The 13,410-nt window shown below is 38.9% G+C and overlaps 1 protein-coding gene across 1 annotated transcript in view; it reads right to left on the reverse strand.

The window, feature by feature from the left end:
• Positions 1-13,410, reverse strand: part of MIPEP (mitochondrial intermediate peptidase) — a 60,370-nt gene that overhangs the window by 15,824 nt on the left and 31,136 nt on the right. Inside the window, exon 15 of the mRNA XM_034410347.3 lies at positions 3,706-3,780. Within this exon, the coding sequence (XP_034266238.2) occupies positions 3,706-3,780 (75 nt within the window). The remainder of the gene's footprint in view (positions 1-3,705; positions 3,781-13,410) is intronic.

The raw sequence follows: 13,410 nt of genomic DNA on the forward strand, positions 1-13,410 counted from the left end.
AACACTGATTTAACTGCACCCAGATATTTGAAATAAATCTAAATAACCAATTATTAGCTCCATGCTCTCTGAAAGTTGGCAGAACATTATAACATGCCTTTGCTGGGACAAGTCATTTTGCTGGACAGCTTTTTATTTTTTGCTCCTAATGTCTGGAAGGCTATTAAATGTATCTGAGAACTTTCTTGATTTTTTTTTTTTTGGTGGATGGGGAAACAAAACTTAATACATTCGAGTGATTCAAGTATGCTTTTAAAATATCCCCATATTAAAAACAAACAAAAGAAAACAGCTAGAAATAGGTATAAGTTTTAATATAAAAAATAAACAGCAGTCCTAATCTGCCTAATCCAGAAATTATTTCTCTGATGTTAAAAATAAAAACTAAGCACCTTTATCATGAATTTGGTATTCTACATTTCCTCAATCCAACTATGGATTTGGAAGAGAAATGAAGTGGAAATAGCGAAGAATTTAAAAGTATAATTATCTAAGACTTGATATCCTGCAGTGGCTTGGAAGGGACAAGCATGTAACCACAAATATGTTTCAGATTATCCTTGTTTTCTGCAGGATGAGGTGGATGACCTAGGCATAACTCTTAGTCATCCTGCAATTTCCAATGAAAGCTTACGCTGAAAGAACTGTCTCTTTGCCAAAAGAAAGTTTTTATGACTGTGCCATTATGACTCTCGTCCTCAAGGAAGTAAGGGCCAATTCCTTTCAGAATGGATTATTTTAAAGACAACATATCTAGAGGGATGCGGTGGCTCAGTGGCTAAGACGCTGAGCTTGTCGATCGAAAGGTCGGCAGTTCAGCGGTCCGAATCCCTAGTGCTGCATAATGGGGTGAGCTCCCGTTACTTGTCCTAGCTTCTGCCAACCTGGCTGTTCGAAAGCACGTAAAAAATGCAAGTAGAAAAATAGGGACCACCTTTGGTGGGAAGGTAACAGCTTTCCGTGCACCTTTCGCATTTAGTCATGCTGGCCACATGACCACGGAGATGTCTTCGGACAGTGCTGGCTCTTCAGCTTTCAGCTTTGAAATGGAGATGAGCACCATCCCCTAGAGTTGGGAATGACTACCACATGTGTGCGAGGGGAACCTTTACCTTTACCTTTTATCTAGAAGAGCAAAAGTCAGCATCTTCATTGGGACTTTAGGACAATAGATGGGTTCCTTGACTGGTCAGATTCATGCTATGTATTGTCGTCATCATTATCGCATTTTTCACGCCATCGGGGCGGGGTCCACTTTTCAGATCAACAAGCACCATTCCAAGCATAGATGCTTGTTCCCACCCTTTAAACTCTGTCAGAGGTTTTCTAAAGGCAGAGCTTTGGGAACATTTGCAAATTTGAGCAAGAGCCTTTGCTCTCCTTTGAAGTTAATGCTTCTTTAAAGTTGCTCACAAAAATAAGAATCATTTCATGTTGTCATCAACCTAATTACCTGAAGCAAACGTCACTGAAACATAATGGACCTCCAAAGAGATTACTTGAGTAAAGTTAATCCAAACAACCACCACTAATGTGTTAATGAGTTAGATGGGTTGATTTTCAATAAATACTGGATGAAGTGACTGAAATGTGGATTATGTGATAGCTAATAAATCATGCATTCTCCCCACTCTCAACAATGCATATATATTTTTTTCACCAATTAGTATTACATTTAGTTATACTGAACAAGTGAAAAGGGGAGTTATTTTGAGATGATTTCCATCTCTTCTGAACTTGTAATAATTTTTATTGCTTAATCTCCTCAAAAATTAACCTAGTTTTTTCATTATTTCAGAATACACAGTATTTTCATAAAACAATATTTGATGACACCTGTAATTTGGTTATAAATGTACAAACAAATAAATAAAATGTAAACATTTCTAAAGGATTATATCAGTCCTGTTTAATTTTTAATTTTGTAAAACAACAAAGCTAGATTAACAAACCATCTAAATTCTCTCCTGCAATGTAAACAATCCCTGTTTCCTCTCCTTAGCGGATTATGCGGATTATGTCTTATTACAAGAGCCTATAGTACAGTGGACTAAAGCACTGTTATTAACATCTGCTGCTTGCAATTACTGCAAGTTCAAATCTCACCAGGCTCAAGGTTGACTCAGCCTTCCGTCCTTTCTAAGGTAGGGAAATTGAGGACCCTGATTGTGGGGGGCAATAAGATGACTTTGTATAAATATACAAAAGTATGAAGACTATTGCTTAATGCATTATAAGCCGTCCTGAGTCTCCGGAGAAGGGCGGCATATAAATTAAAGCAAAAAAAAAAAAAAAAAGTTGTAAACTGGTGGTTTTCAAGACATTTTACTTAAGGGGCAAACAAATGAAGTGTCAATGTGCTATATGCTTATTTATTTGTATCTTACCTTTATTACTTTTACAAATAACTCAAGGAACATAGCCAATATGCCTACCTCCTCCTATTTTCCCCACAACAACAACCCTGTGACGGGAATTGGGCAAAGAGAGACCAACTGGCCCAAATTCACCCAGCTGGCTTTCATTCCTAAAGTGGGATTTGATTTTACAGCCTATTTTGAATTAAGGGAGATTTTTATATATATATACAAAGACACTTCAGTAAAGTGATATACTATTGGCCTTATTATTTGATCAAAGTGTCTGCTGCAATTTCTCATAAGCAACCAAACACTTTACTCAGAATATGTCATCTATTATGTGGTGAATTTTTTTATTTATTTATTTATTTTGCTTTAATTTATATGCCGCCCTTCTCCGGAGACTCAGTGTGGCTTACAATGCGTTAAGCAATAGCCTTCATACTTTTGTATATTTATACAAAATCAGCTTATTGCCCCCACAATCTGGGTCCTCATTTCACCTACCTTTGAAAGGATGGAAGGCTGAATCAACCTTGAGCCTGGTGAGATTTGAACTTGCAGTAATTGCAAGCAGCAGATGTTAATAACAGTGCTTTAGTCCACTGTACTACAGGCTCTTAATTAAGAGAGATATAGAGAGACAGGCCAACTCTTGCACCCAGTATGTCCTTAAGGGGGTGTAACAGATTAGTAGCTTTAAGCAAAGATGATAGATAGATAAATAGATAGATAGATAGATAGATAGATAGATAGATAGATACAGACAGACAGACAGACAGACAGACAGACAGAAATAGATACATTAAAATCATAGACAATGTTAAAATAAGATGTTTCTTAATACTCCAGTGTTGTTAAGATGTTGCACAGACTCATCAGGGGTGTCAAACTCAATGCCCACAGGTAGGATCCGGTCCACAAGGTACTTAAATCTGGCCTGCTGGGCTGTCCTGGAAACAGCGAAGGACCAGCCTGCAGTGCCTCTGACAGCGAAAATGTGCGGCCATCCCGAGCTCCGTTTTCAGCTGCAACGGCCCCCTGCAAATTTCACCCAGCGAAAACTGAGCTCAGGAGGGCCGCTCCGTTTTCACTGGCAAAGTGCTCAGGCCACCACGGGCACCCCTGACATGAGTGATGTCGAGCTGGCCATGCGCCCTTGGCCACACCTATCCCAGCCCCCCGAGGTCAAACACAACTTTGATGCAGCCCTCAGTGAAATCGAGTTTGACATCCTTGCTCTACATTAATCAATTACATCTTACAATTTAAGACTAGTGTACTAATCTAAGCTTTGCTACAACTTCAAAACATATTTAAATTCACTTTGAACCAATTAACATACCTGAAGTTGCATATCAGCGGCAGCACATACTTTTTTAGATTCACAGAGTCTTGACACCATGTTTTTAGGCAATGGCTTTTAACAGAAAAAGAGAAGAAAAAGAGGACATATTTCAAACAATTTTTATCTACGATTAACAAAACAAAACAAAAATGGTAATAAAGGTAGGTTTGCACAATATCCTTAAGCTAAGAAGGAACAACATCTGGGTTTCTAACTGTCCTTTATGAAGAGATGCTTAGTTTAGCTTGACCTTGTTACATTCTTATTACTGAAAGAGAAGTATATTAGGACAAGTGGAAACAGAGCCAAAAGCCCTGGAGAACAGAAAACCAAAAAAAGATCCAAAACAAATACATTCTAAAAGTTAGGGTTGCATTGCAACCTGAGATATTCTTATTAAATTTCACTAACTTGTATCTTTTCAAAATATATAAATTGGCATTGTGCATGTTAATGTCTGCAAAGATCCTGATGCCTTTTATTTTTTTTTCAATTTCAATTTTGAATTTGTATTATTGAGGAAAAATGATGTCTTCGTTGGAAAAATGACTGGCTAAATTGTGGAGGCATGTTTCAATGTCTAGAATAAAATAGAATAACTTTGCATTTAAAAAGTAAGTTTGATACAGGTTTTAATTCAGTGGTGAAATCCAAATTTTTTAACTACCGGTTCTGTGGGCGTGGCTTGGTGGGCGTGGCAGGGGAAGGATATTGCAAAGTCTCCATTCCTACCCCACTCTAGGGCCAGCCAGAGGTGGTATTTGCCGGTTCTCCGAACTGCTCAAAATTTCCGCTACCGGTTCTCCAGAATCTGTCAGAACCTGCTGGATTTCACCCCTGTTTTAATTGTAATTGGAAACCATTCTTGGATTACAATTTTATGCAGGGAATCATAACACATAAAATTGGGGTTTGGACTTTATATCTTAATTTAATGTAAAATTTAAAGTACTGATTTAATTTTTTGGCTATCTATAGGTTGTTGTTTTTTTAATGATTTGAACTGCCTTGCCAACAATTTTAAACTTAAAGCTCAACAGAGGGCTACATTTTCCAGGTGTAGCCTGCTCTTCTTCTTAGCCCATATAATCCTGCCTAATAAACGGAAAGGTTTTCTTAGCTTCTAAAATGCCTTGGTAAATCTTCAGTCATACCACAAACTTTACATCTGAAATATACACAATACACTGCAGAGAGCAGATCTGGTGTAGTGGTTAAGGCATCAAGCTAGAAATTGGTAGACGGTGAATTCTAGCCCCACCTTTGGCACAAAACCAGCTGGGCAACACTTTCAGTCCTATGATAATGGCAAGCGACTTCCAAATACAATGCCAGAAAAACCAAGGGTCATCTACAACACGCAGTGGAGGATAGGACAGCTAGAAGACTAGCAGAGAAAACATGGCAAAAACTCCTTAATGTCATTACACGCGGATAGATTCAAAATCAGTTTCAACTGGGAAACTACTTGCGTCTTAGAGCAAGCCAAATAAAAAATATTAGTGAATTCCCGGAAACCTGGCATTCAGACATATCAGCAGGGCCGGATTTAGATGAAAAGAGGCCCTAGGCTATTCCACTTATGAGGCCCTTTTACCTATAGTGAAAGTGTAATTTTAATTTTGCTAACAATTTGAATATAGGCCCCTCTTGATCTTGAGGCCCTAGGCTGAAGCCTAGTTAGCCTATAGGAAAATCCGGCCCTGCATATCAGTCATTATTAGACACCTAGAGATACTTACCTTTACATACCATTCAAAAGACAATAAAAAACCCGGAAGGAAACAAAAAGACTAAAATATATCCCTTCCAGAATTCAGATAAGCAGGGATCCATACCAGACAAACTACTAGGCAGAAATCAAGGAACCATCAAGGAGGAATCTGCCAGGAAACTTGGCAAGCCACTTGTATGTAAACAAGGAGCAAAACCCTACACTCATTTGCAATGATAACGCTACCTAATTGGGTAATGAAATGCCTGCAACAAACAACCAAATTCAGAGAGCATCAAGGACTCCACAGTTGCAAAAATAACTGCAGTGACTAGTCCAGAAAGTTGCCAGTGACTTAAAGGTGCATGCACATAAACACAAACACACACGCACACCAATATCAGCGGTGGCTTTCAAATTTTTTTACTACTGGTTCTATGGGCGTGGCTTAGTGGGCATGGCGTGGCTTAGTGGGCGTGGCAGGGGAAGGATACTGTAAAATCTCCATTCCCACTTCACTGCAGGGGAAGGATATTGTCAAATCTCCATTCCCACCCCACTGCAGGAGAAGGTTATTGCAAAATCCCCATTTCCTCCCAATCAGCTGAGACTTGGGAGGCAGAGAATTGATGGGGGTGGGGCCAGTCTGAATTTTTACTACCGGTTCTCCGAATTACTCAAAATTTCCGCTACCGTTTCTCCAGAACTGGTCAGAACTTGATGAAACCCACCTCTGCCAAATATACTAAAATCTATACCATTTCTTATATGTGGAAAAACTAGTACTTACGTCTATCTCTAGAGACCATACTGGTGAATAAAACAAATCACCTGCATAAAAGCTATTCAATACACACACAAATAACTAATACTGGAGATCCTGGAAGTGAAAAATAGATAAGAAACATTCCTAAACTTAAAGGCTATTTCACATAGTAGTCATTCAGGCAAGATTATAATTTTCTCATCCAAAAACAGTCATATAATTATAAAAATTTAGGAGCATTAAATAAGCAACACTGTAATTTTCTATAGCACCATTTAACCAATACACATTTGTTCCATACAGTAGTAATGCAGCTATTCTGGGACTTATTCCCCAGATATGGATCCTTTGATTAGGGTCAGATTTTTTAACTAGAAAAATAACCCTCTTCTCCCCTCCAAACTGTAAAGAACATAAACATACTCAAAAAAACACAGACTTCAATGTCAGACCACACACAGTCCTAATTAACACCATACAGATGAAAGCTAAACAAATGGACACAATATTTTCTTCCTAGCTCTTCTAATAAAAGAAAGTAGCTGATAATTACTACTTTACCACTTAATCTTTTACTCCTCTGGGCTCCAGAACTATAGCCCATAATGATGCAGTGGTATGCATTGATTAAACAAGCAGGATGTGGCAGTAGATCCGGGGAACAAACCTAAATTAAATACACATACAATACTGCATCATTGTGTTACAATCTACATCTTCACCCACACTGCAACGTGATAAGTATGGTCGATTACAAGAAGGGCTATAAGAGGTTCTAAATATTTTTGTGTGTTTTTTTTAATGAGGTTCACTACGCATTTTTGGCCTACTTATAATTCATTAAAAATGGATGGGCCACGCTACGCTAGAAAAAGTAGCAAGGGAGATTAAGCAAAGTGTAGTAAAAAGCATAAAATATGATTATGAAACTATTCAGGAATATTCTAACCATATTATAGAAGTGGAAATCATGAATGCCAGAGTTCTGTGGCTCCTTGGACAGTGTTTAGATTTCCTTTTCTAAGACAGGAATCACAGATCTGAACTTAAGGAAAAATCTGTTCTACCCACTCTCTTCAGTTTTCCTCACTATTTTCAAGTGATACTCACTCCTAATAATTGTCTGTATGAAAGACATTATGTTAGGGTTGGGAAGGCCCTAACAGTTTCAACATCTGCTTTTTGCTATGTTCCCTAAAAGGGATAATGTTTAAAACACATAGAATGCGGAGCCATATTGATGGGCACGCGAGCGTTGCCCTCGCTCAGCTCCAGTAGGCATGCACGCACTGGCCAGCTGATTTTCAGGCCTTCTGGGCCCACTGGAAGTTGGCAAACACGCTGTTTCTGGCCTCCGGAGGGCCTCCGGGGGGGTAGGGAATGCTGTTTTCGCCCTCCCCAGGCTCCTAGAAAGCCTCAAGCCTGGTGAGGGCCTACTGGGTCCATCGTGCCAACACATGCCAAAAGCAGGGGAGCACGGGGGGCCGCGCACGCGCGCATGCACAGGGTGCAGAACATATAGAATTATGGGTGTGGGCAGACACACGCGCGACCACCCCGCACTCCCCCTGCTTTTGCACATGATGGCAAAAAGGTTAGCCATCGCTGACCTAGAATGTCTACATATAAACAGAACATGCAAGCAAGATTCTGTACTTGTGAACTGGAGTCTGGAATGCTGAAGTTGGAAACAAAAAAAATATACAGTCATGTGAAAAAGTAAGTACACCCTCTTTAAGTTCTATGGCTTTACATATCAAGGACATAATAAAAACCATCTAGTCCTTAGCAGTTCTTAAAAGTACAACCTCAGATGAACAACAATACATGGCGTATTACGCCATGTCATCACTTATTTTAAAAAAAGAAAGCCAAAGTGGAGAAGCCACATGTAAAAACTAAGTACGCCTTATGATTCAATAGCTTGTAGAACCACCTTTAGCAGCAAAAACTTGAAGTAATCATTTTCTGTAGAACTATCAGTCTCTTCACATCGTTGTGGAGGAACTCTTCTTTTACAACATTGCTTCAGTTCGTTGTGGAGTTGTCGGTGCTTTCTGAGCTTGGCTGTTTGCCTGAAAACATTTCATTATTCAACAATGTAACATCATCAGCAAGAATCTCAATCTTGCACTTATGTTACCTAGTTGGGTAAGAAAACATCTTCAAGCAAACAACCAAGCTCAGAGAGTACCAAACAACTGCACACTCCAACTCGGAACTACATGTACTCTCTTCTTTCATGATTCAATCTAAAAGGAGGTGAATGAGCTCAATTATAACATAAAAGATATATGTAAGTTCCATGTTAAATTAAAGAAGAAGAAGAATGCCAATCAGGTTCCATGATTTGATCGTGAACATATAGCAATAGCACTTAGACTTATATACCACTTCACAGTGCTTTGCAGCCCTCTCTAAGCATTTTACAGAATCAGCATATTGCCCCCAACAATTTGGGTCCTCATTTTACCAACCTCAGAAAATGGAAGGCTGAAACAACCTCGAGCAGGTGAGGATTGAACCCCTGGCAGTCAGCAGAATTAGCCTGCAATACTGCATTCCAACCACTGTGCCACCCCAGCTTTTACCTACCACTTTCTTACCTACCACTTTCTAGAAGAACATCAGGAATTGCTTTGAAATTCTGAACCTCTAGTAGAAACAAAGTCCAGTTGCTGTTTGAAAAAGCACCTTTGGGACAACCATGATCTACAACAGGAGTCTCCAACTTTGGCAACTTTAAGACTTGTGGACTTCAACTCCCAGCTTTGCTGGCTGAGGAACTCTGGAAGTTGAAGTCCACAAGTTTTAAAAGTTGCTAAGGTTGGAGAACCCTGATCTACAAAGATCAGAATTATGCATGCCATCCCCTGTGACGTTCTACCGTTTTTCTCTGAAAATAAGACCCTGTCTTATATTTTTTTGAACCCCGAAATAAGCGCTTGGCCTTATTTTCAGGGAGGTCTTATTATTTTGGGGTGCGTGGAGCAAGATGGGGCTCCTCTTGCCATCTTACCTGATTTCCAGCTCTGTGTTTAAATATTTTTGGGGAGGCTTATTTTAGTGCATTTGCTCAAAAGCCCGATAAGGTTTATTATCAAGGGATGTCTTATTTTCGGGGAAACAGAGTATAGAAGTGAAAGTTGGACTCTGAAGGAGCAGGATAGGAAAAAATTGATACTTTTTAACTTTGCTGTTGGAACAGACTCCTGGAGAATACTGAGGACAACCGAAAAAACAAATTGATCTTTTGAATCTATGACATAAACAATTGGCTAACTTCTTTTTAAAATATCCTTTTCAAAAAGCAAAACAAAAGAATTAAGTACATTTTAACTGCCAATTCCTTGAATGCAGTGGCTTTTGGGGTGGAATTTCATTAAACATTTGCAATGTTTTACCAAGCACTTCAGTGTACATTGTTGTGAAGGAAATGTAGCTAAACTGAATGATGTGAAGAGAGAAACATGATTAGGAGCCACTAATTATCACCCAGTGAAAACATATTGACAAGAAATTCAGAATAGAAAGCAATATTTCTTTACAAAATGCATAACTTATTATGGAATTCACCAGCTAAAATTATAATGTGGCAATTAGCATAGGATTATCTTTAAACAAGATTATAAAGTTTCATAAATATGACTTATAAATAACAAGCAGATTTTACAAGTAAGTGAAACTTTCATATTCAGAGACAGGAGATCTATGACTCCTATGCAAGAAGACAAGCCACAGAAGATGCTTTTTATCTGCCGGTTTTGGAGGTGAAAAGAAAGAATGGATTTTGGTATAATCCAACAATATCGTCTTGCATTTTAAATGTTCTTTTTGACTGCTTATGTCTTACTATGGTAGCCGAAACATTTAAAACAGATTTCGCATTTGCACATTTGACATCTCTCCACTGGGGGGAAAATATTATAACAAACTAAAAACACTGAGAAACTTTTCCCAGCAGTAAACGGGGTTTATTTTATGGAGCTCTAATTCTTAGCAGAGCATCAGCCAAATTGGCTTTTCCAATGTAACTTGCATTTTTCACAGTTTTATAGTTTAGCTGTTTCAAATCACATCCCCCCCCCAAAAAAAGAGGGTTCTGAGTTGTCAAATGGCATCCTGTTTAAGACAGGACAAAATAGCAGAACCCTGCTAATTGATGTTTTGGTAAACCGCAATCCCACAAAGACACTGAATGGAAACTCAGGTTTGCAGTTCCCTGGACCAAACGGAGGGAGTTCTTTGTAATCGGGGAATGGGTAACACAAGTAAATAATTTATCTCTGTGTCACACAGTCCACAGGATATTTGCAAGGGAGAAATATTATCCTATCTTATTTGAAGCACCATATTACCCCTAGCATCAAAGCAGCAGCATCTGAGCAAAAATGTATCACATATGAGATTTTCCTCCATACATATTTATAGCAAAATCACATTTATATCCATCCTGTTGTATGTGAAAATTATAGGAGAACAACTTATTTTGTAGTCATGCATATTTAAAAATTGCTCGGCAGCAACTGTAAATATGAAATTGATGCAAATTATATCTATGCACAGGTTTGACTGACAGAAGTTCTTTATATATTGGAAAAGTGTGTGTATGAGGCACCTCTAATTATAATTCATTTAGTTCAACAAGCTTTGAGCCAAGATACCTCAAATAGTCAAACAGACTAACTTACAAAATTTGGGATCCATTACTTCTATGGCATTGAAATTTGACAAGGCTGTGGTTGTTTCAGCCTTGCCATTTCAGTACCGCTGTGCTACTGCTCACGCAATCATCATTTCCAATCATCTGTAACAGCTTCCATCAAGTCAATAGGAAAACCAGCAGAAAGATTAAATTTGATAATGATTGTTGATGTTCCCTACCATCTTCTCATAAGCGAAGAAGTGGAGAAACTAGCAGGAAGTTGCAAAACCAAGGCTAGAAGGTAAGTAAGTGGCTGCTACCTGGTGGGACCCTCAGGGAGCAAGTGTGTGTGTGAAAGATGTAGCAAAGGTCAGGGAGGGTGCCCAGGAGTGCATGGTGTGGGCCAGGGAGAGTACCCAAAAAGTGCGGTAAGGGTCAGAGAGGTTGCGGAAGACTGCAGCGCACAAAAGTAGGGTCTGAGGAGGCTGTGGTGCAGCCTGTGGGTGTGCAAGGTGAAAAACTGGAGGACGACGCATAGGTGAGGTACAACTTACCCACACAACTTGCAACCTATGCTGCCGGCTTCCCCATTGACGTTGTCCCTGCAGACCCCCCAAAAGCAAAGTCAATGGGGGAGCCAGCAGCAAATCAGAAATGGCTTCTGCTCTCACTGCTTTTTTTTTGCCTGCCCATGGTCATTCTCTTGATTGATTTGGATAAGTAAACATCTCTGAAACAATGACCTAACCGAAACGATGACGCAATAAGTCAGGGGTTGTCCAGCTATAATTAAGGCAAACATTTCTAAATACTTGCTGAAAAGGAAACGAAAATTCATTTCATAACATTCATTCAATGTTAATGATTTATGAGCCTTTCAAAATGTCAGTCTGCCTATCACAGAAACAATCCAGGAGATACTAAATGCTAATCATGAATTTAGATTACGAGAGGCAATGCGGCTTTTCTTTATAGAGCCAGTGACAAACCAGAGGAAAGTAAGCCTACATCTGGAGTGCTGTGTGCAATTTCAAGCACTACATTTCCAGAAGGATTTTAATAGGTTAGAATAGATTCAGAAGATGGTGATGAAAATGATACAGAACTTGAGGACATGAGCTATGGGGACAGGCTAATGGAACTTGGGATATCTAATCTGAAGAAAGAAGGCTAAATGGAGATATAGTATCAGTGTTCAGCTAATAAATGGGTACTATTCGGAAGATGGTCGAGAGCTATTTCTCACTGTCACAAAAATTAGGACCAAATATAATGGGCATAAGTTGCAATTACCTACATTTCATTTATATGTAAAGAAAGAACTCCCAATGATAGAATCTGTGTAATAGGGGAACAGTCTATCTACAGATTATGGCTTCTCCGTCTCTGCACCTTTTTAAGGGCCTGCAGAGCCACCACTAAAGGATGATTTAATCTGTATGCCTGTACATTGCAGGCGTTTTGTTTAGATGGTCCTTTACCAAGCCCATAATTCTTTTATTCTATTTATCACATGGTCGATTTGAATGTACAGAACATGCTTTGAAAATGAAATATTTAGGAGCAGCCCTCCTTCAGAAAAGTCTATTTCAGTGGTGAAAACCTAATTTTTTTACTACCGGTTCTGTGGGCGTGGCTTGGTGGGCATGGCAGGGAAAGGATACTGCAAAATCTCTATTCCCACCCCACTCCAGGGGAAGGATACTGCAAAATCTCCATTCCCACCTCACTCCAGGGGAAGGTTACTGCAAAATCCCCATTCCCACTCCACTTCTGGGGGAAGGATATTGCAAAATCTCCATTCCCACCTCACTCTGGGGCCAACCAGAGTTGGTATTTGTCAGTTCTACTCAAAATTTCCACTACTAGTTCTCCAGAACCTGTCAGAACCTGCTGGATTTCACCACTGGTCTATTTATATTTAGGACATACAGAAACTTCAGGAGGAAAGGATAGAACAATGACTGATTGGAAATGGATGGAAAGAAAGAAATGGATGGAAAAAGTAAAAGTATCAAAATCCTGCCATTCACTGTTAGGTGATATAAGAGACTAGCTGAAACAAAAACCAGGGAAAGAGTAAAGAAGATAATGGAAATCAACAGTCACATAAACATATTGATGAACTCAGTGGGATGTAGTTAAGGATACTAAGTAGTGTATAGTTTATACCGTATAGTAAATATACAGGCTATAAAGTTATGAATAGCCCAAAGGTAGTAGAATACCTAATATATAATTATCAGTGAATTTACAAGATGTGTGGGTTGCGTTGATAGCTATTGTCATAAATGACTAGATAATTTCAAACACATTACAGAAATTCATACTGTTTCTGAAAAGCTTTAGGGCAGAATAACTTGAAAGGTTCTCACCACATAGAACTTAGTGAGAAATACGACAAATCATTACTGAGAAAAGAAAGCTGCCCTTGGAATTTCCTCAGTTTGATCTAGCAAGGGCAAGTCTTATGTAGAAGAAGATACACAGACTAGACTTTTATTGAGAAGTAAAAGCTGTTTAAAAAAGCACTATTTACTGGAAGTTTTCACATAATTCTTTTGTTTAAGGAAACTT

This window comes from Pantherophis guttatus, chromosome 5, assembly GCF_059756535.1.
Source record: "Pantherophis guttatus breed Tessera chromosome 5, ASM5975653v1, whole genome shotgun sequence".
Classification (NCBI taxonomy): domain Eukaryota; kingdom Metazoa; phylum Chordata; class Lepidosauria; order Squamata; family Colubridae; genus Pantherophis; species Pantherophis guttatus.